Source organism: Cucurbita pepo, chromosome LG20 (genome assembly GCF_002806865.2).
Source record: "Cucurbita pepo subsp. pepo cultivar mu-cu-16 chromosome LG20, ASM280686v2, whole genome shotgun sequence".
Classification (NCBI taxonomy): Eukaryota; Viridiplantae; Streptophyta; class Magnoliopsida; order Cucurbitales; family Cucurbitaceae; genus Cucurbita; species Cucurbita pepo.
Window position 1 is genome coordinate 6,272,486 of NC_036657.1, and position 23,266 is coordinate 6,295,751.

The following is a 23,266-nucleotide window of genomic DNA, read 5'->3' on the forward strand; positions in this document are numbered from 1 at the left end:
ATCTTCATACGAAGGGCCTGAAAGTACTCAAGGACAAAAGCATGGTTTTCAGATTACCAAGAATTGATTCAATTAGTTTATGTGAAGGATGCATTCATCGCAAACAAACTAAGAAGTCCTTTGCCATTGGAATAAATAAAAAATCTTCAAATTATCCATTCATGCTTATTTATGTGGGCCAATTCAAACTAAATCCTTGGGTGAGAGTATATTTTTTACTATTTATTGATGACTGTAGTTGCACGAGCAAGATTTAGTTTAGAAATTTTTCAGAAATTTCAGAATTTTAAAGGTATGGTAGAGAACCACATTAAATTTTTTGTATAAATAGAGGTGGCAAGTTCATATCTAAAGAATTCAATCTCTTTTTGCTAAGAAAATGACATCCAAAGGAGTTAACAACTCCTTACACTCCAAAACAAAATGGAATGCTGAACAAAAAAATCAAACTAGTGTGGAGATGATAAGAGTATGTTACAAGAAATGAGACTTTCAAATCAATTTTGGGCAGAAGTTGTAGCAACATTCCATTAAATCTATCATCAACAAAGGTTGTCATGAATCGAACTTCTTATGAAGCATGACATGAAGGAAACAATCTATAAGTCCTATCCGAGTTTTTGGTTGTGTTGCTCATGCTTTGAAAAAGCCTCAAATTCGTCAAAAGCTTGATTAAAATTCTAAAAAAAAAAATACATTTTATTTGGTCTTATACTCAATCAAAGCATATAACTTATACACCTCTCTTAATGAAAAGATTTCAGTTAAAATTGATGTAAAATTTGATGAAAAGGCAAGTTGAGATTGGATTAAAGAACATGAGATTACATGAGATTACAGTTGAAGTTTTTACAGATGAAAAGCACAGTCAACTCCAGTGCATCTTCTAGTACCTCTACATCAACACAAAATTTGTCAAATTATCAACTTCAATATCACTAAACAACTCTTCTCTTGAAGAATCTTTGGATGAGACATCGCCAAGGAAGTATAAATCTTTAGCTGACGTATATGCATCATGTCAATTTGCTCGGCTTCAAACCCTATAAATTAGGAAGAAGTAGCTAAAAAAAGAATTGGCAGAAAGCCATAGTAGTAGAAATGCAGACAATTGAGAAAAAATGGAACAGGGTTGACATGGAAGCATACAGAAGCATATTCTTTTACCTTTCTCCTTCCTAATCCGAGAAATAAGCATTGACCATTTATTCGCTATCTAGGGTTCCTTCTATTTTATAAGCATTTCCCCCTTCATCTCATCTTGGAATTTGGCTTCTAAGGCTCTCAATAATTTCTCACATATTTGAATTTTAAAAGAAAAAATTTAGAATTACTTCTCGTTAGGGCTCAAGTATTACATCGCTCGTGTGCATCAACCCACTAGGGTGGGCTCGTTACACTCCTTCTAGGCTTGACTACGGGTTAGCCCACGTTCATACTATCATAAATCAACGAAAAAAATAAATGTGTATCATATCATGATGTATGCCTCTGTACATTACATATTAAAGAAATAATCCGTTCTCGTAACATACAAAATACATGAAGTCTTACCTTTTAAATCATATTACACAGTGGAAAACTGATTAAGTGATTAGGCTGTACTATTATAACCATTCAAAATAGTACCCTCCATTAACATCTTCTATCCAATATAACAAAAATGTCTTATTATTGAATATATCATAAATTTATGATATTCATATCAAATACAAAATAAAAATAACTTCCCAATGTATTGGGAAAGAAAAGTATAATCAATATTCATGTGTTGCAAGTGACATTAATTTTTCCCTCATGATTTGACTCGGAGTTGAATCTTTCGATCATTAAGCGGTTGCAAAGGCCTTGCATTAGTGTCTGAGTCCTGCATATATATAAACCGATTAAAACCGCTCTAATATGCTAATATGAGAGCAAGTAATTGAATCCGCTCAAAATTAGATGATTGAGTGGAGAAAATTATCGTGGTTTCATAAATGAACCAAGTACACAAACCCTAATTACACAATTAAAAATTAGAGGTATATGAATACAAATCAAAATACGAATATGAAAAATACATGAACAAAAATTCGATAGGATCAAATAAAAGTTTAAATGCATGCATAACAAATTCCAAACCTCATTTAAGAACTAAATTGTCCATTGACATAAAATTATATTACTTACATCATGAACCGCCACTCGAAGTAACTTCACTTGTTCAGGTGAAACGGTCCTAACCTGAAAACGTATAAAAATGATTTAAGCATTAAAACCATGAATATACATAGGATGATCTAACTTGAAAAAGAAAATACCTTTCTGACAAGGGTCCAAAGCACATTTTGAGAACACGGCGGAACAGTTAGAGAGCCAATATATCGATAATATAAACTGCTTCTCATCTCTAATTGTGACGGATCAGCCAAATCAATTGGTTCATCTTCTTTTGTATCAGAAACTTCTTCCAAATACTCTTTCATCTAAGTGAAGAAAAAAAAAAAAGTGTTAAATTTAGAACATAACAATCTTAATCAGTCTCATCTTCAAAAATTGATATTTGAACATTTACCTTGGACAAGAAATAGTCAGGTCGTCCAATTTTGTAGAGAACACCAATGACAGCAACACTTCCTGTTGGGCTTTGGTGCACCAAATGGGCTTCTAAAGCAAATCTTCTGCCATTGATTGTATGCTCAGAGGGCGAATGCCAATGGAATTGCTTAAGAAAGTAGCGAGTTCCATTAACTTCCATATAGCCAGCCCCTTCACCCCATTTCAACTACAATAACCATCACAATCCATACTCAAAAGGGTTTTGTTTAAACATAATTATAAGCAAAGTTGACATTACAACAATTACCATAATATCATGGCCTCGGTTCTTAAGAGTTGCATTAGAAGGCTTATACTCGGTCTTGAGGTTCGTAAAATGGGGTACAATTCGAACTCGCTCGTGCAATAGATCAATGGGAGATTGCATTAGCCCAGCCTTGCAGCTATGCCACTCTCTCTTAAGATCTCCCCAATGGGAAGGCCCTCTCTTTCCCTCTTCATTATAATCAAACTCCTTCTGATCCTCTGCATGCAATATCAAACAAACATTTAAATATTATACAACAAAGCTCATATCCTAATAAACTACATGACACAATAGGTTGCCTACCAACTTCTTGAGACATTGCACGCCATGAAACCAAAAGGAAGGCACACAAAAATGTGCAAAACAACGCATGAAAAGAGAGCTTCTCCATCTTAAAAGCTTTGATTTCTTCGTTAAATATTTGTTTGTATTTCAGAGCCAAGAAATTGGGTATTTATAGGCACAAAGGTGAAGTATGAACACATGGAAATCAGAAGCTTCTGTGTTCCTTCCACCGTTAAGTTCAACTAAGTTTGAAAAAGAGGAGAAAGGCAATGAATTCATATATAATTAATGGATATTGGAAACAAAGCGCTGCCGTACGGTTTCTTTTATGCATGTAAACAGGGTGGTCCTTTGTTGAGAGTCTTCTAAAATTGAGGTGAAAAGATATCAATGAAATGTTGTGGTGCATATAAGATTGAGAATGGGTATCAAATGAAGTTGACAAAAACAAAGATCGCCCACACGTTTATAAGTGACTCTCTTGAAAATAAGGTTGCAAAAATANACAAAAAAAAAAAAAAAAAAAAAACTTCAACTAATTATTATTTCTCTTTTGTTGTTCTAAGATGTGGGGTCGTAAGTAATTGGGTCGGAAAATGCAAACACATGCAACTCATACTCAAAGGATTTATCGTTAAAACTACCATTTGCTCAAGTTGCAAATTCTCAGATGTAACAATACTCAACAAAATTCGGATATTAGTGAATTTCACACCGAGAGAAAAGATTTTAGCATAATCAATGGCTTTCCTTTATGAATATCCTTTAACTACTAATTGAGCCTTAAATCTTCTTTTCACATTTGGTTCAACCTTGATTCTCAACACCCATTTGTTCCGTAGGGCTCTCTTTCGTTAGGTAACTCAGTCAACACCCACGTATTATCTATTTAAGTGAGCTCATTTCATCTGGTTTGCTCCCACTTGGTTGAATCTTCAACCTATAGGCCTCATCAAAGAATTTTGATTCTCCTTCGTCAGTCACAACAAATAGTGTAATGAAGGTGAATATCTATCTGGTGCTCTAATAGTTCTGAATGATCTCCTCAACACTTGCTTAGGTGTCACTTGCTCCACTTCTAGTTCTTCAGCAACAGTTTTAGAAATTTCTTGAGCTTCTACTATAACATCACTGTGCGAGTTTTTTCGCAACTCAAGGTTAAGCCCGACTTACTTTGTAGTCTTAGAACTTATCTTCTTTTTGTCCTTTTATAAGACATTTTCATTAAAGGTCACGTCATAGTGTCTTATGATTTTTTTGTTCTTGTCATCCCAAAACTTGTACCTGAAGATGTCAAAGCCATAGCCTATAAAATAGCACTTTACAATCTTAGCATCGAGTCTGTCTCTCTTCTCTGGATCAACGTGAATGCAGTGCAACCAAAAGTTCTCAAGTGAGAGTACTTGAGTTCTTTTCCTATCCACACTTCTAGTAATTTCAACTCCAAGGGTACTGACAACTCTCTATTGATCAAAAAGATGTTGTATTCATAGCATCAGCCCCTCTTTGGTAGTTCAGAATGAATCCTCATGCTCTTTGCTCGCACATTCAATATTTTGTTCATTCTTTCTACAACACCATTTTGTCTTGCCTTACTGAGAACTGTCCTCATTAATCTAATTCTTTTAGTTGCACAAAATATTTTAAACTCTGACTTGTCGTACTCTCTTCCATCGTCAGACATAAGACATAAGACATTTGATCTTCTGATATGGAAATCAACCCAAGGGAAAGTATGGAACGGATTACCTTGATGATCAAGATCAAGAGTAAAGAAAACTCGTTTCTAAACTCGTGATTCGAATCACTCCACAAGAGAGATTGATCATGTCGAGCTTGAATGATTCTACATGCAACCTAAACTACATAGAATTGCAAAGAAACTTAGCCATTGGCTAAAGAAAAAGCACAAATGCTTCTTTTACTATATTTTCCAAGTCTACCTTACAAATACAACATACATGACTTTATATAGCCTCAAAAATGAAACTACTAAAGTTATTCCAAGAGTTGTAACATTCCTACTTTATGGCCATAATTAGCCATTATGTAAATGTAACCGAAATTAAATAACAAGTCTTAAAATACAATAACTCTAAATTACTCTAAATTGTAACCCACCCAAAATTTACAACAATCAAACTTCATTCTTCTTCAATGTAGCATGAGTTGAAACATCTTTTGATAATTTTGACAACCTTTTCTTCACATCTTCATTGAAGTATATTGTATGATTGATGTCTCTTGGTTCATATCATCTTCAAGCTGATCTGATTTTCAACTTCAACTTTTTCCTAAGTCAGTTATGAAGTTCGGTCTCATATAATATATGTTGTATGTAGTTTTGTTTTTTTACCCTAAAGTTGTTGACTCTGACAATTGAGAGGAAAATGTTGACGGAGTAAAAAACGGCCAAAGGAAAATTCTTCTAACAAGAAAATAATTGAAAACAAAGGGAGAGAGAATATTTGGTCGGACCACTTTTATCTCACAAAAGTAAGGTCACTTGTTATATTTTTAAATATTCATTGTTTTCCTAACATTTTGCCTAGTAAAAGTAAGAGACCTCTTGTGGAATGACGAATTTTGGTGTAAAGGTCATGGAACCATGTTTTCTTAGATAGTTTTCTATGTTTGTTTTCTATAATAGGTCGAGTTATTTTCATGTTCCAATTAGATTTCATGAACTCGAATCGTTTCTTAAAAAGTAATTCTCGAGTATAATTATTTTTCGCTAGAGTCGATTTGAAATTTCATGACATATAATAATTAGTTAGAAAAGAAATTTTGGAAGTTTGTGGATTTTTATTAGCAACCTCATTTTCTAAAGTGTCTATCTTTTCTTTTATGATCTATAAATGTGTGGTGACATTTTTTTTCTGTCGACTTCATTTGATATCCTTACAAAACAAAATCCTCCATTTTTTTTTTCACCACAATATGTTATTGATAGCTTTTCACCACAATTTTAGAAGACTCTCAATTATGGACCACCCTGGTTATACGTATAAAAGAAACTGTACGCCATCGCTATGTTTCCAATGTCCATTAATTATTAATATGTACGTAATATAGCGCCCAAGAATTCATTACCTTTCTCCTCTTTTTCAAACTTAGTTGAACTTAACGGTGGAAGGAACACAGAAGCTTCTGATTTCCATGTGTTCATACTTCACCTTTGTGCCTATAAATACCCAATTTCTTGGCTCTGAAATACAAACAAATATTTAACGAAGAAATCAAAGCTTTTAAGATGGAGAAGCTCTCTTTTCATGCGTTGTTTTGCACATTTTTGTGTGCCTTCCTTTTGGTTTCATGGCGTGCAATGTCTCAAGAAGTTGGTAGGCAACCTATTGTGTCATGTAGTTTATTAGGATATGAGCTTTGTTGTATAATATTTAAATGTTTGTTTGATATTGCATGCAGAGGATCAGAAGGAGTTTGATTATAATGAAGAGGGAAAGAGAGGGCCTTCCCATTGGGGAGATCTTAAGAGAGAGTGGCATAGCTGCAAGGCTGGGCTAATGCAATCTCCCATTGATCTATTGCACGAGCGAGTTCGAATTGTACCCCATTTTACGAACCTCAAGACCGAGTATAAGCCTTCTAATGCAACTCTTAAGAACCGAGGCCATGATATTATGGTAATTGTTGTAATGTCAACTTTGCTTATAATTATGTTTAAACAAAACCCTTTTGAGTATGGATTGTGATGGTTATTGTAGTTGAAATGGGGTGAAGGGGCTGGCTATATGGAAGTTAATGGAACTCGCTACTTTCTTAAGCAATTCCATTGGCATTCGCCCTCTGAGCATACAATCAATGGCAGAAGATTTGCTTTAGAAGCCCATTTGGTGCACCAAAGCCCAACAGGAAGTGTTGCTGTCATTGGTGTTCTCTACAAAATTGGACGACCTGACTATTTCTTGTCCAAGGTAAATGTTCAAATATCAATTTTTGAAGATGAGACTGATTAAGATTGTTATGTTCTAAATTTAACACTTTTTTTTTTTTCTTCACTTAGATGAAAGAGTATTTGGAAGAAGTTTCTGATACAAAAGAAGATGAACCAATTGATTTGGCTGATCCGTCACAATTAGAGATGAGAAGCAGTTTATATTATCGATATATTGGCTCTCTAACTGTTCCGCCGTGTTCTCAAAATGTGCTTTGGACCCTTGTCAGAAAGGTATTTTCTTTTTCAAGTTAGATCATCCTATGTATATTCATGGTTTTAATGCTTAAATCATTTTTATACGTTTTCAGGTTAGGACCGTTTCACCTGAACAAGTGAAGTTACTTCGAGTGGCGGTTCATGATGTAAGTAATATAATTTTATGTCAATGGACAATTTAGTTCTTAAATGAGGTTTGGAATTTGTTATGCATGCATTTAAACTTTTATTTGATCCTATCGAATTTTTGTTCATGTATTTTTCATATTCGTATTTTGATTTGTATTCATATACCTCTAATTTTTAATTGTGTAATTAGGGTTTGTGTACTTGGTTCATTTATGAAACCACGATAATTTTCTCCACTCAATCATCTAATTTTGAGCGGATTCAATTACTTGCTCTCATATTAGCATATTAGAGCGGTTTTAATCGGTTTATATATATGCAGGACTCAGACACTAATGCAAGGCCTTTGCAACCGCTTAATGATCGAAAGATTCAACTCCGAGTCAAATCATGAGGAAAAAATTAATGTCACTTGCAATATACTTTTCTTTCCCAATACATTGGGAAGTTATTTTTATTTTGTATTTGATATGAATATCATAAATTTATGATATATTCAATAATAAGACATTTTTGTTATATTGGATAGAAGTTCAAGAGCATTTTTGTTATATTACAATGTGTTTATTTCTCTTCGTTACCCGAATGAAACTAATTTGGTTTTCGAAAGAACCAAATTGAATCAAGCAAAAAAAAAAAAAGTTATGAAATTGGGAAGAAAACAAGGCCAAATGGAGCATACATGTCTGCCCAAGTGGAGGAGGCAGAGGACACGTGCCAACTTATTAAAAAATATGAAAAAAAAAATGTCAAACCAGACCGAACCGAGTAGCCGTAGACCAAATCATGAGAAGCTCGAGCCCATAGCCATAGACCAAACCGAGTAGCCTTGCACCAATGTCATGTTAAGAGCATGAGTACTACGTTAGGCGCTTGACGTACTCGTATGTGGCTACGTGCGTATCCTCCTTTCCATCCATATGTGGAGGCGTATAGGCTCGTTTTTCACCTTATTAACCCGTTTCTCTATGTTTCACCCTAATTTTGAATTGGGATGTACTATAGAAATTTAAGAAAATTTGGAGTTCATACCAAATGGAAACACGAAGGCACATGTCAACCCTATGTAAGTTATGCAAACTTTCTTCAAGAAGTTCTTATACGGGTGGCTAAGACATACTATCTTGCTTTAGGTGATTAGGTGGTTAGAATAGATGAAATTAGGATTGTAATAGGGTAATTTGGATGGTAATGCTATGTAGGATGTAAAAAAATTATTAAAATTTCAATTAGGATGAGATTTTGAGATGAATGCTACTTTAAATTTATTTTGTTGCGCTAGAAAGGAGGATTGGATATCATGTAACACCCGAGCCCGATAAGAAATTTAAAACCTGATTTTTTTTTTTTTTTAAATTCGAACTTCTAAGATTTTATTGAGTGTCTTAGAGACCAGAGCCATGCCCTACAATTAGTCGTGCCAATAGATTGGTAAATCCTTGAATGTCGAACAAAGGACTCTAAAAGAAAAGGAGTCAAACCTCCTCGAAGGCAGTAAAAAATGACTAAGACTCCAAAGAAGTCGAGCCTCAATTAATGGGAGGTGTTTGATGAAAGTGTCCCACATTAGTTAATTTAGGGAATGATCATGAGTTTATAATCAAAGAATATACTCTTTATTAATATGAGGCCTTTTGGGGAAGCACAGAGCAAAGCCACGAAAGCTTATGCTCAAAATGGACAATATCATACCATTGTGAGGATTATTGGGAGTGAGTCCCACATTGGTTAATTTAGTGGAAGATCATGATTCCGAATTCCTTCCCTAACTCTAATTTCTAAATTTTGTTAAGTATTCAACTTTAATTTTTCTTGGTATATAAATATGTATAACAATACCATGAGTGTGAGGTCATTATGCATGGCCCCCTATCATGGGTCATTTATGGAGTATTCTTTAGAATACTCGGGCCGTGTGCTACATCATTTTTTCAGGTAAAGGCAAGGTGATATGTACGGTTGACGGTGACATCACAAAATAGAGACCATGACACGTGCATATGATAGAAACATATTTAATTTTCTTAAACTTAAGTTAGGATAGGTTGTTATGCATTTCCTATTTTAAATTATTTCAATTTCGTTTTCAATCTCATTTCTGAATTATGTTTTGAACACGTAAGACCATAACGTGTTTTTAATGATGAAGTATGTTTGTTATGAGATTTATTATTTAATAGATAATGTTTTAAGAAATATATTCAGCATGAGCTTAGGTTAAGATGATGGTAATAACTTTAGGCGACTAAAATCTAGGTTCGTTACATCCTTTGTCTTGGATCATCTTCTAATGTACGTAATCTTGAGGAAAACCTTCCTAGGTTTGATAGTAATAAGCTAAAACATGGCTGAATTTGGTTTTTATGTAATTGAATCCAATAGGCTTGAACTTAAACTAAATTCAAACAACCAAAATGTAATCTATAGGATAAGTTCTAACCAGACGAGCTCGAAAAGGTCTTGTGCAACTATAAAAAAAGATGGGTCATTACCGAAACATATTCAAATGATTTCGAAATCGTATATGTGATCATTTCAAATTATGGGTTAACTGATTATAGATAAATGGTACAAATCTTGAGTTCCTAAAATGAACCAGGTTTATTTTTAGTATAATTCAAAATTGAAACATTATTCATGGGTACGAAATATTGTTATGAACATCGAAATACAAATGTGAAGAGTAGGGGTTGGCAAGATAGCCTAAATGGTGAACGAAAATTCGTTCTTGTCAAACTTCACTTTCCTTAGGCCTTTGGAGTTGCGTCTTTCGATCATAGATTGGTTGCAATGGTCTTGCATTAGTATCCGAGTCCTGTAATTATATAATTTATAAAGTGTTGATAGACTATTTTTTTTTTTATTAATTTAATTTTTTTTAATCTCAATTAATTTATAACTTACATCATGAACAGCTACTCGAAGTAGTTTCACTTGTTCTTCGGTCACCGTCCTCACCTGAAATGAAAATAAATAAACAAATTGAGTTATGTTCGAATGGGTTAATACCTCTCAAATGAAATAATATTAAATTAGTATTAAACTCGGAGAATACCTCATGTATCATAGTCCACATTACACTTTCAGTGCACGGTGGCACGGTAAGCGAGCCCATATATCTATAATATCGTTTGCTGCCTATCTTTATCCGAGTTGGATCGATCACTCCGATTATTCTCTCCTCTTCATGGCTATCGGAGACAAGTTCCAAATGATCCTTTATCTAATAGGAAATAAAATTGTAATAAGTATATGATTTATAATGCTATTTCTTGAAGATTATGAAAATATACTCACAGTTGATAAGAAATAATCAGGCTCTCCAATCTGATACAAGATTCCAATTACAGACACCATTCCATTTGAGCTCTCATGGACCAAGTGAGCTTCGAGATCGAACTTCTTACCATCAATGGTGTGCTCAGAAGGTGAGTGCCAATGACATTGTTTGAGCTTATATTGCATTCCATTTACTTCCATGAATCCACCTCCTTCTACCCATTTCATCTGCTCAACAATTCAAATATTTCACTAATGGGTTAGTTATAACGGTCCAAGCCCACCGCTAGCAGATATGGTTCTTTTTTAGGTTTTTTCTTGCAGGCTTCCCCTCAAAGTTTGTAAAATGCGTAGGGAAAGGTTTCCACGCCCTTATAAAGAGTGCTTCGTTCTCCTCCATAACTGATGTGGGATCTCATAATCCATCCTCCTTCAGGGCCTAGCATCCTCACTGGCACTCGTTCCTTTCTCCAATCGATGTGGGACCCCTACCAAATCCACCCCCTTCAGGTCCAGCGTCCTTACTAGCACACCGACTTGTGTCTACCTCCTTTGGAGAACAACCTCCTCATTGGCACATCGGCTGGTGTCTAGCTCTAATACCATTTATAACATCTCAAGCCCACCACTTGTAGATATTGTTCTCTTTTTTCCCTTTCGGGCTTCCCCTCAAGGTTTTTAAAATGTCTCAAACCCACCACGAGCAAATATTGTCCTCTTTGGGTTTTCCCTTTTGAGCTTCCCCTCAAAGTTTTTAAAATGTTTAAGGTTTCCACACCCTAGAGGTGTTTCGTTCTCCTCCCTAATCGACGTGGGATCTCACCGTTTTTCAAACGCGTCTGCTAGAGAGAGGTTTCCACACTCTTATGAAGAATGTTTCGTTCCCCTCCCAACCGATGTGGGATAACATAAATATAACCATTACGGTCTATGCGTCCTTATACTAACATAAATTTAACCATTTGATATGTAAATAAGCTAGAAGAGAGTAAATGCAAGAGTTCAATATCTTCTAAAAGGGTTGTTTTTAGAGTTTTTCGTTATTGATTACCATCATATCATGGCCTCTGTTCTTGAGAGTGGCATTAGAGGGTTTGTAGTTGATTTTGAGGTCTCCAAGATGCGAAATAACTTCAACTCTTTCATGCAACATATCGATGGGAGATTGCATTAAACCAGCCTTGCATGCATGCCACTCTGGTCGAAGCTCTCCCCAATGAGTCGGTCCTTTTATTCCATCGGATTCATAATCAAATGCTCTTTCATCCTCTGCATGATCAATGATCATATAATCATTAAACCAATTGAGAAGGGAAAAAGATATCATCAAGGGAAACAAAATGCTAAATATATAGCTTAGGCTACAAAATTAGTGGATGTATTTGCTTACTTTGGAATAGGACAATGAATCTAATTTGTCCATACTCTCCTAACTTTGTTTTTGATTTCTCCGATAACCCTCAAGACACGGTTCCTCACTTATATATCTAGGATCTTCCTCTTAATTAGTCAACGTGGGACTCCAACAATTCTCTCCTTGAACAAAAAATGCCATTGAGCCTCCCCTTTTGAAGAATCATCTATATGTCTAGCACTATTCTTATAGACGATTTCTAATTTCTAGATCACATTGTTAGATCGATAGAGCTCTGCCACAAATTTTCACTATGACTACACCTTCGAGAACTCCAACAAATAGATCTATCTCCTCTACCAATTTTTTATTCGTATCATTTCAAATAATTTTACTCTGAGATCCCACATCGATTGGAGAGGGGGACAAATCATTATTTATAAGGATACAGAAACCTCTCCTACCAGACGCGTTATAAAGACCTTAAGGGGAAGCCTGAAAAGGGAAAGTCTAAAGAGAACAATATCTCCTAGTGGTGGGATTGGGCTATTACAAATGGTATCAGAGCCAGACACTAGGCGGTGTGCCAACAGAACACTAAGCCTCAAAGAGGGTGGACATCGGGAGGTGTGCCAGCAAGGATGTAGGGCCTCCGAAGGGGGTAGATTGTGAGATCCCACATTAATTCGAGAGAGGAACGAGTACCAACGAGGACGTTGGGTCCTCGAAAGNAAAAAAAAAAAAAAAAAAAAAAAAAAAAAAAAAAAAAAAAAAAAACAATATTTACTAGCGGTGAACTTGAGCTCTTACATTTATCATCATCGAAGTATAACTAAATACATTTAAAACTTAAAAGGGTCGAATCAAAAAATATATATAAATACATAAAATGAAAGTACGTAAAAAACAATGTAATATGAATCTCTCACCAACTTCTTGGGATTGTGCCTTAAATGAAAGCAAAAGAATGCAAAAGAAGAAAGAACACAAGAGCTTCTCCATGTCCTAATACGAACTGTGTTTGATCTCTAGAGAATTTACAATAAAGTGTGATTTAAGAAGATGGGTTTAGGAGTTTTATGGTATTTATAACATCAACTTATAATGTGAATGAAAGAAGAAACATTATGAACCTTCTCATTTTCTTCAACCAATGTTTGTTTTTCAGCGAAAAGTTTGAAATTTTGGGAAGAAAATATGAACTTTTCCACTCAAGAAAAAGACATTAATTAATTTCTAATCATTCATTATTGAAAGCAAAACATGAAGTTCAAATAATTCAGGTGGTTTCCGTTTCAATATTGTTTTCCACGTTCATTAAGTCAATGATGATGATATGTTTTGTATTATTAAACTAATATAAGAAAGGTTTATGTTAATTAATTTTCTTAATATTTGGTGTTGAAAATTTAACCAAACTGCATAGGTTAAAAAAATGAAAAGAAAAAAACAAAAACAAGTTGGGCTGCTGTTCGAGATGATCAAACGTTTGATTATGTACCCAACAAGAAAATTGACCAAATCCATGAACCAACATTTTGGTCATAATATATTGTAGTTTATGTTGTCTTTCAAACCTATGATCAAGGACATTAGTTGTCTGTTACTATTTAGAAACGAAAAAGTTGTACAAAATGTGTTTTTTTTTTTTTTTTTTATTATCTAAATGAGCTGATTTGAATATCAGTTTTCAAATTAGACCAGTTTAGTCCTAAATTACAAGTTAGTACTTCAAAATTTAGAAAATTTCTATCAAATTGAGTTGGGTTGGGTTAGGTTAGGTTAAGTTGGGTTGGATTAAGAGAATTTTTTAGATCAACCCAGAATTTCAGGTTGGTTGGATTGATAACCCAACTCAATCCTCACTCAACTCTTATAATTTGGGTTGGTCAGTTCGAATTTTCGAGTTTTCGAGTTCAATGTACACCCTTACTCTAAACTAAGGTTGTTCGTATGTTGGGTTGGGTCGGGTTAGGACAATTTAAAACCAACTCAATGGTTTTGGATGTAAAACTTTTAAAACAAAACGACCATTATTAAATAATGAATCCAATTCAACTCGGTAAATTTTTTGGTTCAGACTAATTTGGGTTGGGTTGTGAGTTTTTTTTGTAACAACCATACAAAATAATAATAATAATAATAATAATAATTAAATAAATAATAAAAATAATAATTTTACCTAAACTACTCTCCACTAACCTCTCCTTCTTCTACCAACTATCTCTCCTCAACCAACTCTCACGCTAAATCCCAAATCCAAAATGAAGAATGTATCCGTGGTTCCTTCAACAATTAAAAAAAATACCAACAACCAAATTTACCGTCTTAGCTATAGATGTGACTGGAAGGAGAAATTTTGGTAAGTTACTACTGTAAATATTTCAAATCTTGTCAAAATATCACTTCATAATCCGATCTACTTTTCATTTGTCCATAATTCATTGTTTTTATTAACCAAATTAAAATAAAATAAAAAAAAAAAAAAAAAGTAAATATAGAAGAAAAGGAAGTAAATAGAGAGTAGAATGAGATTGGGTGAAAATAATTAACCTAGTAAATACAGTAAAGAAAGATTTAGTGAAAAATTAACTGACCAAGAAAAGTTTAACAAGGTAAATACCGAAGATTTTGTGAAAAATTAATGGAGTAAATATAAGAGGAAGAGGGAAAATTTAACAAAGTAAATGTAGAGTAGAAATCTTTAATTAAAAGAAAAATAGATGAAATATAGAGGGAAAGAAAAATGAGAGATATAGAATTGATTAAACCATGTGTCTGTGTAATTCAAGAATCGAATAATATTGGTAAAAAATAATTGTAAACATAATTAAAAGAAAAAGGAAAGGAAACACATAATAAGAGGAAATAAAAATTATGGTAAATGTTAAAAGAGTTTTAGATGGATGGCATGAAAATGAAATTATAACAAATATAAATAAACATTTTAAGACTTTATTCATGCAATAATGTTTGCATGAAGTTTAACCTATGGACTAACGTAAATTAGAGAAATCATTTTATAGAAGTTCGAACTTGAAATTGATGTCATGAACTTACATAGGTTGACTTGAATATCAAACGATAGAATCGAACTTTCATTAAAAATAAATTAGTGACAACAACTTAAATTAATCAGGTATGTGATCTTACTATATGATAAGTTAGAAATTATATGAGTTACAATTATGATGATTGAGATATGATGATGTATGAATGGTATCATATGATGTCGTATACTAGTATATGTTGATGTACGAGTTATGATGTTGTATGAGCGGCGTTGTATGATGTCGTATACTAGTATATGATGATGAATGAGTTATGATGTTTGAGTTATGATGCATGATGATGTGTGTAATATATATATATATATATATTTATTTATTATAACGCATGACAGTACTTGATATGCTTGATGCACTTGACGACGATATGATGAGCATGATGATTACATTATGTTATCTTAATATGACAATGTTTTTCATATTGAGCATGTTGTATGATAATGAGTGTCATATTGCATCATGTCAATAGACCGACATAGGACACAACCTTAATAGCATGAAAATGATGTTAATATAAATATCAAACGAATATGTGTTACTTATGTAACAAAGAGATGAGACTAGAGGGTTGTGTCAGAAGAGAGGTTATGATGAGATTTAGAGGGACCTTAGGCATGTTGTATGTTCATAAGCATAGAACTACTTTCCCTAGAGATGATGAGTGCGGATGCGCACAATATGATGATGAGGGTGTTCATGAGGTGCATGACATCAGGGGTTCCACCGACCTCCAGACGTCACTACAGATTTGCTTGACTAGAGAGGGTCTAGGGGGGGTGTGAGTCCACCTGGGGATTCACACTCGCACGTGTGGGTCGTGTGTAGGGAAGTAATACACATCCATAGTTGTCCAAGACTGGAGGTCACCCCTAAATGAGATATAGATAGGTCCCAAGAGCATGATTCCATGTGTTTCCATTTGTATGGTTCCTTATAGTGGGGCCGCTTACTGAATATTCTTTCAAGTACTTAGGCCGTAGTTTTTTTAGGTAAAGGCAAGATGCACATGTACGGAGGACAGCGACATCGCGAGTAGAGATTGTGACACGTGCATAAGGTAAACTCATATTTAAATTTCTAGTGTAACGCTGTGTTAGGATAATAATAATAATAATAATAATAATAATAGTAAAATAAAAATAATAAAATAAGTAAGAAAAAAAGATTAACGGATCACCCCTCCTTTAATCTCTCCACCCTACCCTAAAATGCCTCCTCATCCGTCATCAATAATTCTACAACCAAAAGAGAAAAAGAAAGAAAAGATTTGATGGGGAGAAGAAAGGCAGATAGATCTTCTGAGAAGAAAGGCAATTTTCTCGGGAGAAGAAAAGCAGATAGATTTTCTGGGAGGAAAAAAAAAAAAGGAAGATAATGGAGAGATAGTTAGGCAGATGATTGAAGAGAGATGTCATTTGGGGGGTTAGTAGTCAGATTTAACTTTTCCTTTTTTTCTTATATGTAAAGATATTAATATGTTGCAATTATGTAGATCTGAGTTAGAAACGATGATATCTTATAATTAAAAGTTGGTAGGAGAAAAGAAATACAAAGAAAGAGGGAAAGACTGTGAAAACAGATCAAACAATCCGAAGAAGGGAAGAGAGAAAAAAAAAAAATAAAGAAATAAAGAGATTTCCAAATAAAAGAAAAAAAAAAGAAATATACCGTAATAGAGAGAAAGATTTAGAAACAACCAAATATATAGAAAATCTTAAATATGGTAATTAGACGGTTAAACATAGTTAAAAGAATTAGATATGAGAATAGAATTAGAAAAGATTTAGAATTAAAAGGAAAACAAAAAAGAAATACACCGTGATAGAGAGAAAGATTTAGAAACAACCAAATGGATAGAAAATCTTAAATCTGGTTATTAGACGGTTAAACATAGTTTAAAGAATTAGATATGAGAATAGAATTAGAAAAGAATTAGAATTGAAAGGAAAACAAAAATGGAAGAGAGGAAGATTTTAAGAAAGAAAAGAAAATTAAATCGATCTAAAATGGCTCCGTTAATAGATTTGAAGGAAGAAAAGAAAATTAGAATAGATTAAAAATGATTTTGTTAATTGCATATACATTTTTTAGGAAAGAAATGAAAATGAGATTAGATTGAAAAGTCAGTAAAGTCACCGAATTAAAAAAAAAAGTATATATATATATATATGATGATTTATGATATTTTAGGAAAGGAAAGAAAATCATATTTCATAATAGAGGAGATGAACGGAGTGATGAAGGTAAGTGGAAAATATGAGAAAATTATTATAATTTGTACCCATTAAATATAATATTATTAGATTGAATGATCAAGTAACATGAAGTTTATTACCCAATACAATTTAGAAATAATGAAAACATGGAATTCGAATTTTTTACTAAGGTCGTTTTAGAGCTGTATTTCACATTGTTAGTTGGATTATTAATTAAAATGTGAAATGCTAACGAAAGGTGACGAATGGTTCGATATGAAGCGAACTCTAGCAATCTTTGGAGCAACTCTCGAGGAACGGGAGCTTACGTTAATTAAATTAGGGAATACTTCGGCTAAGGCCAACCAGGTAAGTGGCCTTACTATAGGATAGGCTAAAAATTGTACGAGTTACGATGATGTATGAACTATGTCGTACAATGCGGTATATGAGTTATGATGATGTATGATATATGACTTTGATGATGTATGAGTTATGATGATGTGTGGGTTATGATACCTGATGATGTGCTCACTATATATATATTTTGATGAATGTCGTACTTGATATGTTTGATGAACTTTGTGGCAATATGATGAGTATGATGAGTATGATGATTGCGTGACGTTTACCTTAATATGATGACGTTTTCCATATTGAGCATGCTATATGATGATGAGTGCCATATTGCATCATGTCGTTAGATCGACATAGGACACAACCCTAAGAGCGTGAAAATGATATTAATATAAATATCCACGAGTATGTGTTACCTAGAGTAACAAAGAGATGAGACTAGAGGGTTGTGTCAGAAGAGACATTATGATGGATTTAGAGGGACCTCATGCATATTGTATGTTCATAAGCATAGGGCTACTTCCCCTAGAGATGATGAGTGCAGACGCGCACCGTATGATGAGCGCGTATGCGCACAGGTGCGAAAGCACACAGATGAGGGTGTTCATGAGGTGCATGACACTATGGGGTTCCGCTGACCTCCGGACGTCGCTACAGATTAGCTTGACCAGAGGGTCCAGGGGGTGTGCGAGCGCCCTGGGGATTCACACTCGCACGTGTGAGTCGTGTGTAGGGAAGTACTACACATCCAATTTGTCCGAGACTGGAGGCCACCCCTAAGATGATTAGAGATAGGTCCCTAAATCATGATTGCATGTGTTTGCATTTGCATGGCCCCTATAGTGGGGCCACTTACTGAGTATTCTTTGAAATACTCAGGCCGTGTGCCACATCATTTTTCAGGTAAAGGCAAGGCGCACTTGTACGGAGGACGGCGACATCGCGAGCAGAGACTGTGGCACGTGCATAGGGTAAATTCATATTTAAATTTCTAGTCTTAAGTTAGATTAGGTTGTTTTGCATTTCATTGTTTTAAATTATTTTATATTTGTTTTTGTTTTCTTTAAATTTCAGTATTTCATATTTAAACACGTAAGACCATGACTGTGTTTTCCAGAGAAGAAGTTGTTTTAAATGTTTTTTTTTTTGAAGTTTACGTTATCAATTATGTTTATGTAAGAGTTATATTTCTGTATTATAGATGAGCATGAGACGTTAGTAGCGACTCTGAGTATGTGGAAATTTAGGGTCGTTACATCTAGTCTTAGGTTAGAATAGGTCTTGCAATTCATTGTTTTAAATTATTTTGTATTTGTTTTTATTTTCTCAAAATTTTAATATTACATATTTAAACACGTAAGATCATGATCATGATTGTGTTTTCTAGGGAAGAAGAGAGTGTAATGTTTTCAACATTTATACTATAGATGAGGTTTTCTTCTCAGAGTTATATTTCTCCATTAGAAATGAGCCTGAGACGTTACTAGTGACGTAGAAATTTAGGTCGTTAAATATTTATTTAATTTATTGTTTTAATAATAATAATAATAATAATAAATCATGAGCTCAATAGAAAATTTTAAATTTGACTTTTTAAACCCAATATTGAAAGTTTCAAAACTTGAACTGTGATCGATAATAATCTCTTATGGCATGTGTTAAGGATATTTAGTAATAAATTATAGTTTACCGTATATATTATATTTGATATTTTATTATAAGGCAAATATTAGATATTTGCCTTATTGCCATAGGTATCTTTCCATTTATTGTTATTTCCATTTATTACTATTTCCATATCCTTGTAATTTATTTGATTATTACTATTTCCATATCCTTGTAATTTATTTGATTATAAATAAGATAACTTTCACACCATTTAGGTGTGGTGGATTAATCAAACATTCACAGCATGATTGTAATATTTTTCAGAGAGGTATTATTTATTTATTTTTGTCTGAAATAGCCTAATTTATTTTCTAATTTTCTCAGGTACTTATGAAAATAGCATTGAAAAATATTAAAATTTTAAGAATTAAATTACTTCTTCAATCATAGAGCTAAATTAAAAAAAAAAAAAATTATATATCATAGACCAAAACACATTTGACTTTAAAAATATTATCACGTGTGAAAAGTGATTAGAAAAATTCTTTAATAATGTTTTTCACCTGAGAAAAGTTATGGCGGATGAATTATTCGAATTTGTTGGTTAATAGGTCTTTAAACTTTAAAAATTATCTGATAAATTTTTTATTTTTTAACTTTTCTATTAAAAAATTTTAAAATTGATTGCGGTTAAATGTAAAATCCCAAGCATATCGAGTAAAATTTTAATATAGCTTGAAGTGGAAGAACATCGTCCTCCGAATTGATGCTCTAGTGTACATAATTATATAGAGAAATAAATGGAAAGAAATATAGGATCAAAGCAAAATAATAGGTGGAGAATACTCGGGATGAACCAACGATTAAATTAATTAAACAATCAAGACTGATACAATAGATAGGTCATAAGTCAAGAAGATGATAATGGCAGATTCACCGAATCTCAATTATCATATCATGTCACCCATGTCTTTGTCTAGTTTTGAATAACATATCACCCTTATTATAACAACCTCTAAAGGAATTCTAATTATTCCGAGTCAAAAACACCTTTTATTTATATCATTAAGTTCTAGTCTAAATTACTTTTCTCGAACATAAACTCATTAAATATTGTAAAAAGTCTCACGGCTAAATCAATCCCCTAGTAAAAAGTTTTGTCATTATGCTCGCCTAAGACTAAATCTAAACTCACGGAAAAAAGTCGGAACAAAATGTACAAGTAAAGGAAAGACGAGAAAACTATTTGGTGCATCAATCCTCTCTCCCGCTACAATCTCAACGTTTACGAGCCGTGAATCTCTTAACTCTCAAGCAACCTCCTTTGAACACCAAAAAAATGTACACCCTCTCGAGAACGAGCTAGAAAAAGAATTGTATATAGAAAAAACACTATAGCAAGATCTCGAACACGCCCAAATCTCCCTAGTCTACTCGAAATAGTTTAAAAATCTACAAACAATGCTAATAATCTCTTGAAACAACCCACAAATATTTAAACCAAGACTCTAGTAGTGAACATATTTTATATAAGCTTGATGATCAATATGTTAGATGAACACGACTCTCCACAATGGTATTGGAATGATAGTCTACTTTGAGCATAAGTTCTCATGGCTTTGCTTTGGGCTTCCCAAAAGGCCTCACACCAATGGAGAGAGTATTCCTTCCTTAGAAACCCATGATCATTCTCTAAATTAGTCGATGTGGGACTTTCATCCAACACCATAATCATTTATTGAATGAACATATTGGTTGTAACTGCTTAGGCTCACCGCTAGCAGATATCATTTATTGAATGAACATATTGGTTGTAACGACTTAGGCCTACTACTAGCCAATATTGTCCTCTTTGGGCTTTCTCTCCCGGCTTTAAAACGTGTTTTCTAGGGAAAGGTTTCCACACCCTTATAAAGGTTGTTTCGTTCTCCTCTCTCAAAATTGTGGGATATCACAATCCCCCCCCCTTCAGGGCCCAGCGTCCTCGTTGGCACTCGTTCCTTTCCCCAATCGATGTGGGACTCCCGCCAAATCCATCCCCCTTTAGGGCCCAGCGTCCTTATTCGCATACCGCCTCATGTCTACCCCCTTCAGGGAACAGCCTCCTCGCTAGCACATAGTCTGGTGTCTGACTTTGATACTATTTGTAACGGCCCAAGTCCACTGCTAGCTGCTAGGGGAAGGTTTCCACACCCTTATAAATGATGTTTCGTTCTCCTCCCCAGCTAACGTGAGATATCACATTGGTACTATTTTTTTTTTATTTTAGAATCAACCATTTATATTGTGTTTGGGATATTTTAATATGAAAAAGGGTTGACGAAAGAGTTTGGTAGAGTCATAGAAACCATTCCATTTTCAATTCCAAAGTAGCTTGATGTATAAGAAACACGTTCATTGGGAGATAATATGTTTACAAGAAAATGATCTTTGTATCTTTTCCAACCACTCCTATGAGGTTTGATGGAACATCTCACCTACATTTACTAGGGTTTTCATTGTTTACATGTAATAAATATATATTATAAAATGTAAAAAATCATTTTTCTCAAGATTGGACTATTATTTGGATTTAAAACTAATCTAACACAACTATGAAATCATATTAAGAAGAAGAATTTTAAAAAGTTAGATAAAATATATTTTCGGGCTCTAAAATATGTATCATGACTAACACGAGTCTTCTAGGATCTTTAATCTCACTCACATACGTACTAAGAAAATTTCTAGCAGGTCACCCAATATAGAATTGTTCTAAGTACAACATGGTTAACGAAGGAGCTCCTATGATTGAGTCACTGACAAGAAAGATGCACCTTGTTGGTATAGGTAGTAATTTTCAATTGTTGCAAGTCTTTCTTAGTTATCATATCCTCAAGATCATTATCATTCGGATGTGGTTTTGGTTAATTCATGTATCTCTCCTTTACTCAAGGTGACACATGCCCACCAGCTTCCACTTTGGTCCATCCTCGAACCACATCTTATTAGGCGAGGTACCGTGATACCATTTGTAACAACCCCATGTCCAAGATTTGAAATTCGGGTTCGATACCTGATGACCCCAACATTCCCTTGCATCTCTCACGACATGGTCCCTGCCACCATCACTAGTTTGTCAAGATTCGGGGACATTCGATTAAATTGGAACAATACAAAGAAGATTAGCATGACCCTTATGCAATGACGACACACACATGTCAAGAAATGATCCAAATATTAGGCATTGGTCGTTACATAGTCAACATCACTTCATCATTTCCTTAGATCAATTAACGTTTAACTCTACCTAAGACATGTAAAATGTATTTTTTTTTTTACAGGTAGTTCAAATTCGAGGAATAAAAAATGTAAATTACTCGACGTATTTTAAAGAGAAATTAGGATGGATTGTTATATTTTTACCCCCTTTATTTTAACAATAGCTACCATGGAGAACCAATTTGCCTAGTTTGAACTTCTCCCCATAAGAAAAGGCATTAATTTCCAATCATTGAGTATTTAAAGAAAAAGAACTCCAATTAGGTAATATATGTTTCAATATTGTTTCAAATGTTCATTAAGGTCAACCACGAAGAAATAATTGGTGTCATTAAACTAATATCGGAGGGATTCATTTTCTTAATATTTTGTGCAAGAAATGAAACCTAAAGAAAAATGAGTATCCATGACATCATACTCAACCCAAATTAAGGGGAGAGAAAAAAAACGTCACGAATGGGGAAAACGTGCAATTTTGCCCGAAAATCAGAGATATTGACATTTTTTAAATAAAATAATATATTGTTCATGATAACGCTAATGACCTTCAATTTTTTATCAAATGAATAACATTAAATTATCAATAAGATAATACAAATTATTAAGAAAAAAAATAGATCATTAATTACGATAATTTATGGCATTAATCCCAACAACCTAGGATCAAACATGAAGAACAAAAGAGAATAAAGAGAAATATACGTGGAA

General features: G+C 33.6%; 3 protein-coding genes and 1 non-coding gene across 4 annotated transcripts; 2 read left to right on the plus strand and 2 right to left on the minus strand.

Moving 5' to 3' along the window:
- Nucleotides 1-1,793: 1,793 nt before the first annotated feature.
- LOC111782728 (alpha carbonic anhydrase 7-like) lies at nt 1,794-3,269 on the minus strand. Its single transcript, XM_023663519.1, has 6 exons — nt 3,152-3,269; nt 2,849-3,066; nt 2,558-2,767; nt 2,304-2,468; nt 2,173-2,226; nt 1,794-1,867 (listed from the first exon to the last, which is right to left on the minus strand). Exons 1-6 carry the CDS (start codon nt 3,237-3,239, stop codon nt 1,796-1,798), a joined length of 807 nt encoding a protein of 268 aa, XP_023519287.1. The 5' UTR covers nt 3,240-3,269; the 3' UTR covers nt 1,794-1,795.
- Nucleotides 3,270-6,356: 3,087 nt separating this feature from the next.
- On the plus strand, nt 6,357-7,838 carry LOC111782727 (alpha carbonic anhydrase 7-like). Its single transcript, XM_023663518.1, has 6 exons — nt 6,357-6,474; nt 6,560-6,777; nt 6,859-7,068; nt 7,158-7,322; nt 7,400-7,453; nt 7,759-7,838. The coding sequence occupies exons 1-6, from the start codon at nt 6,387-6,389 to the stop codon at nt 7,828-7,830; spliced, it is 807 nt and encodes a 268-aa protein (XP_023519286.1). The 5' UTR covers nt 6,357-6,386; the 3' UTR covers nt 7,831-7,838.
- A 2,329-nt stretch (nt 7,839-10,167) lies between these two features.
- Nucleotides 10,168-13,071, minus strand: LOC111783606 (alpha carbonic anhydrase 7-like). The gene is made up of 6 exons (XM_023664524.1): nt 12,999-13,071; nt 11,767-11,984; nt 10,734-10,943; nt 10,492-10,659; nt 10,341-10,394; nt 10,168-10,251 (listed from the first exon to the last, which is right to left on the minus strand). The coding sequence occupies exons 1-6, from the start codon at nt 13,069-13,071 to the stop codon at nt 10,168-10,170; spliced, it is 807 nt and encodes a 268-aa protein (XP_023520292.1).
- Nucleotides 13,072-22,414: 9,343 nt separating this feature from the next.
- On the plus strand, nt 22,415-22,519 carry LOC111783729. The gene has a single exon (XR_002813412.1). It is a non-coding gene; the product is annotated as a U6 spliceosomal RNA (small nuclear RNA).
- The last annotated feature ends 747 nt before the right edge of the window (nt 22,520-23,266 follow it).

Coding starts and splice junctions, on each gene's coding strand:
- LOC111782728 (XM_023663519.1), bottom strand. CDS start 3,239: ATGGAGAAGCTCTCTTTTCATGCGTTGTTTTGCACATTTTTGTGTGCC. Junction 3,067..3,151: donor TGCAATGTCTCAAGAAGTTG/GTAGGCAACCTA, acceptor TATTGCATGCAG/AGGATCAGAAGGAGTTTGAT. Junction 2,469..2,557: donor CTGACTATTTCTTGTCCAAG/GTAAATGTTCAA, acceptor TTCTTCACTTAG/ATGAAAGAGTATTTGGAAGA.
- LOC111782727 (XM_023663518.1), top strand. CDS start 6,387: ATGGAGAAGCTCTCTTTTCATGCGTTGTTTTGCACATTTTTGTGTGCC. Junction 6,778..6,858: donor ACCGAGGCCATGATATTATG/GTAATTGTTGTA, acceptor TGGTTATTGTAG/TTGAAATGGGGTGAAGGGGC. Junction 7,454..7,758: donor TTCGAGTGGCGGTTCATGAT/GTAAGTAATATA, acceptor ATATATATGCAG/GACTCAGACACTAATGCAAG.
- LOC111783606 (XM_023664524.1), bottom strand. CDS start 13,071: ATGGAGAAGCTCTTGTGTTCTTTCTTCTTTTGCATTCTTTTGCTTTCA. Junction 10,660..10,733: donor CTGATTATTTCTTATCAACT/GTGAGTATATTT, acceptor ATTTCCTATTAG/ATAAAGGATCATTTGGAACT. Junction 10,252..10,340: donor TTCGAGTAGCTGTTCATGAT/GTAAGTTATAAA, acceptor ATATAATTACAG/GACTCGGATACTAATGCAAG.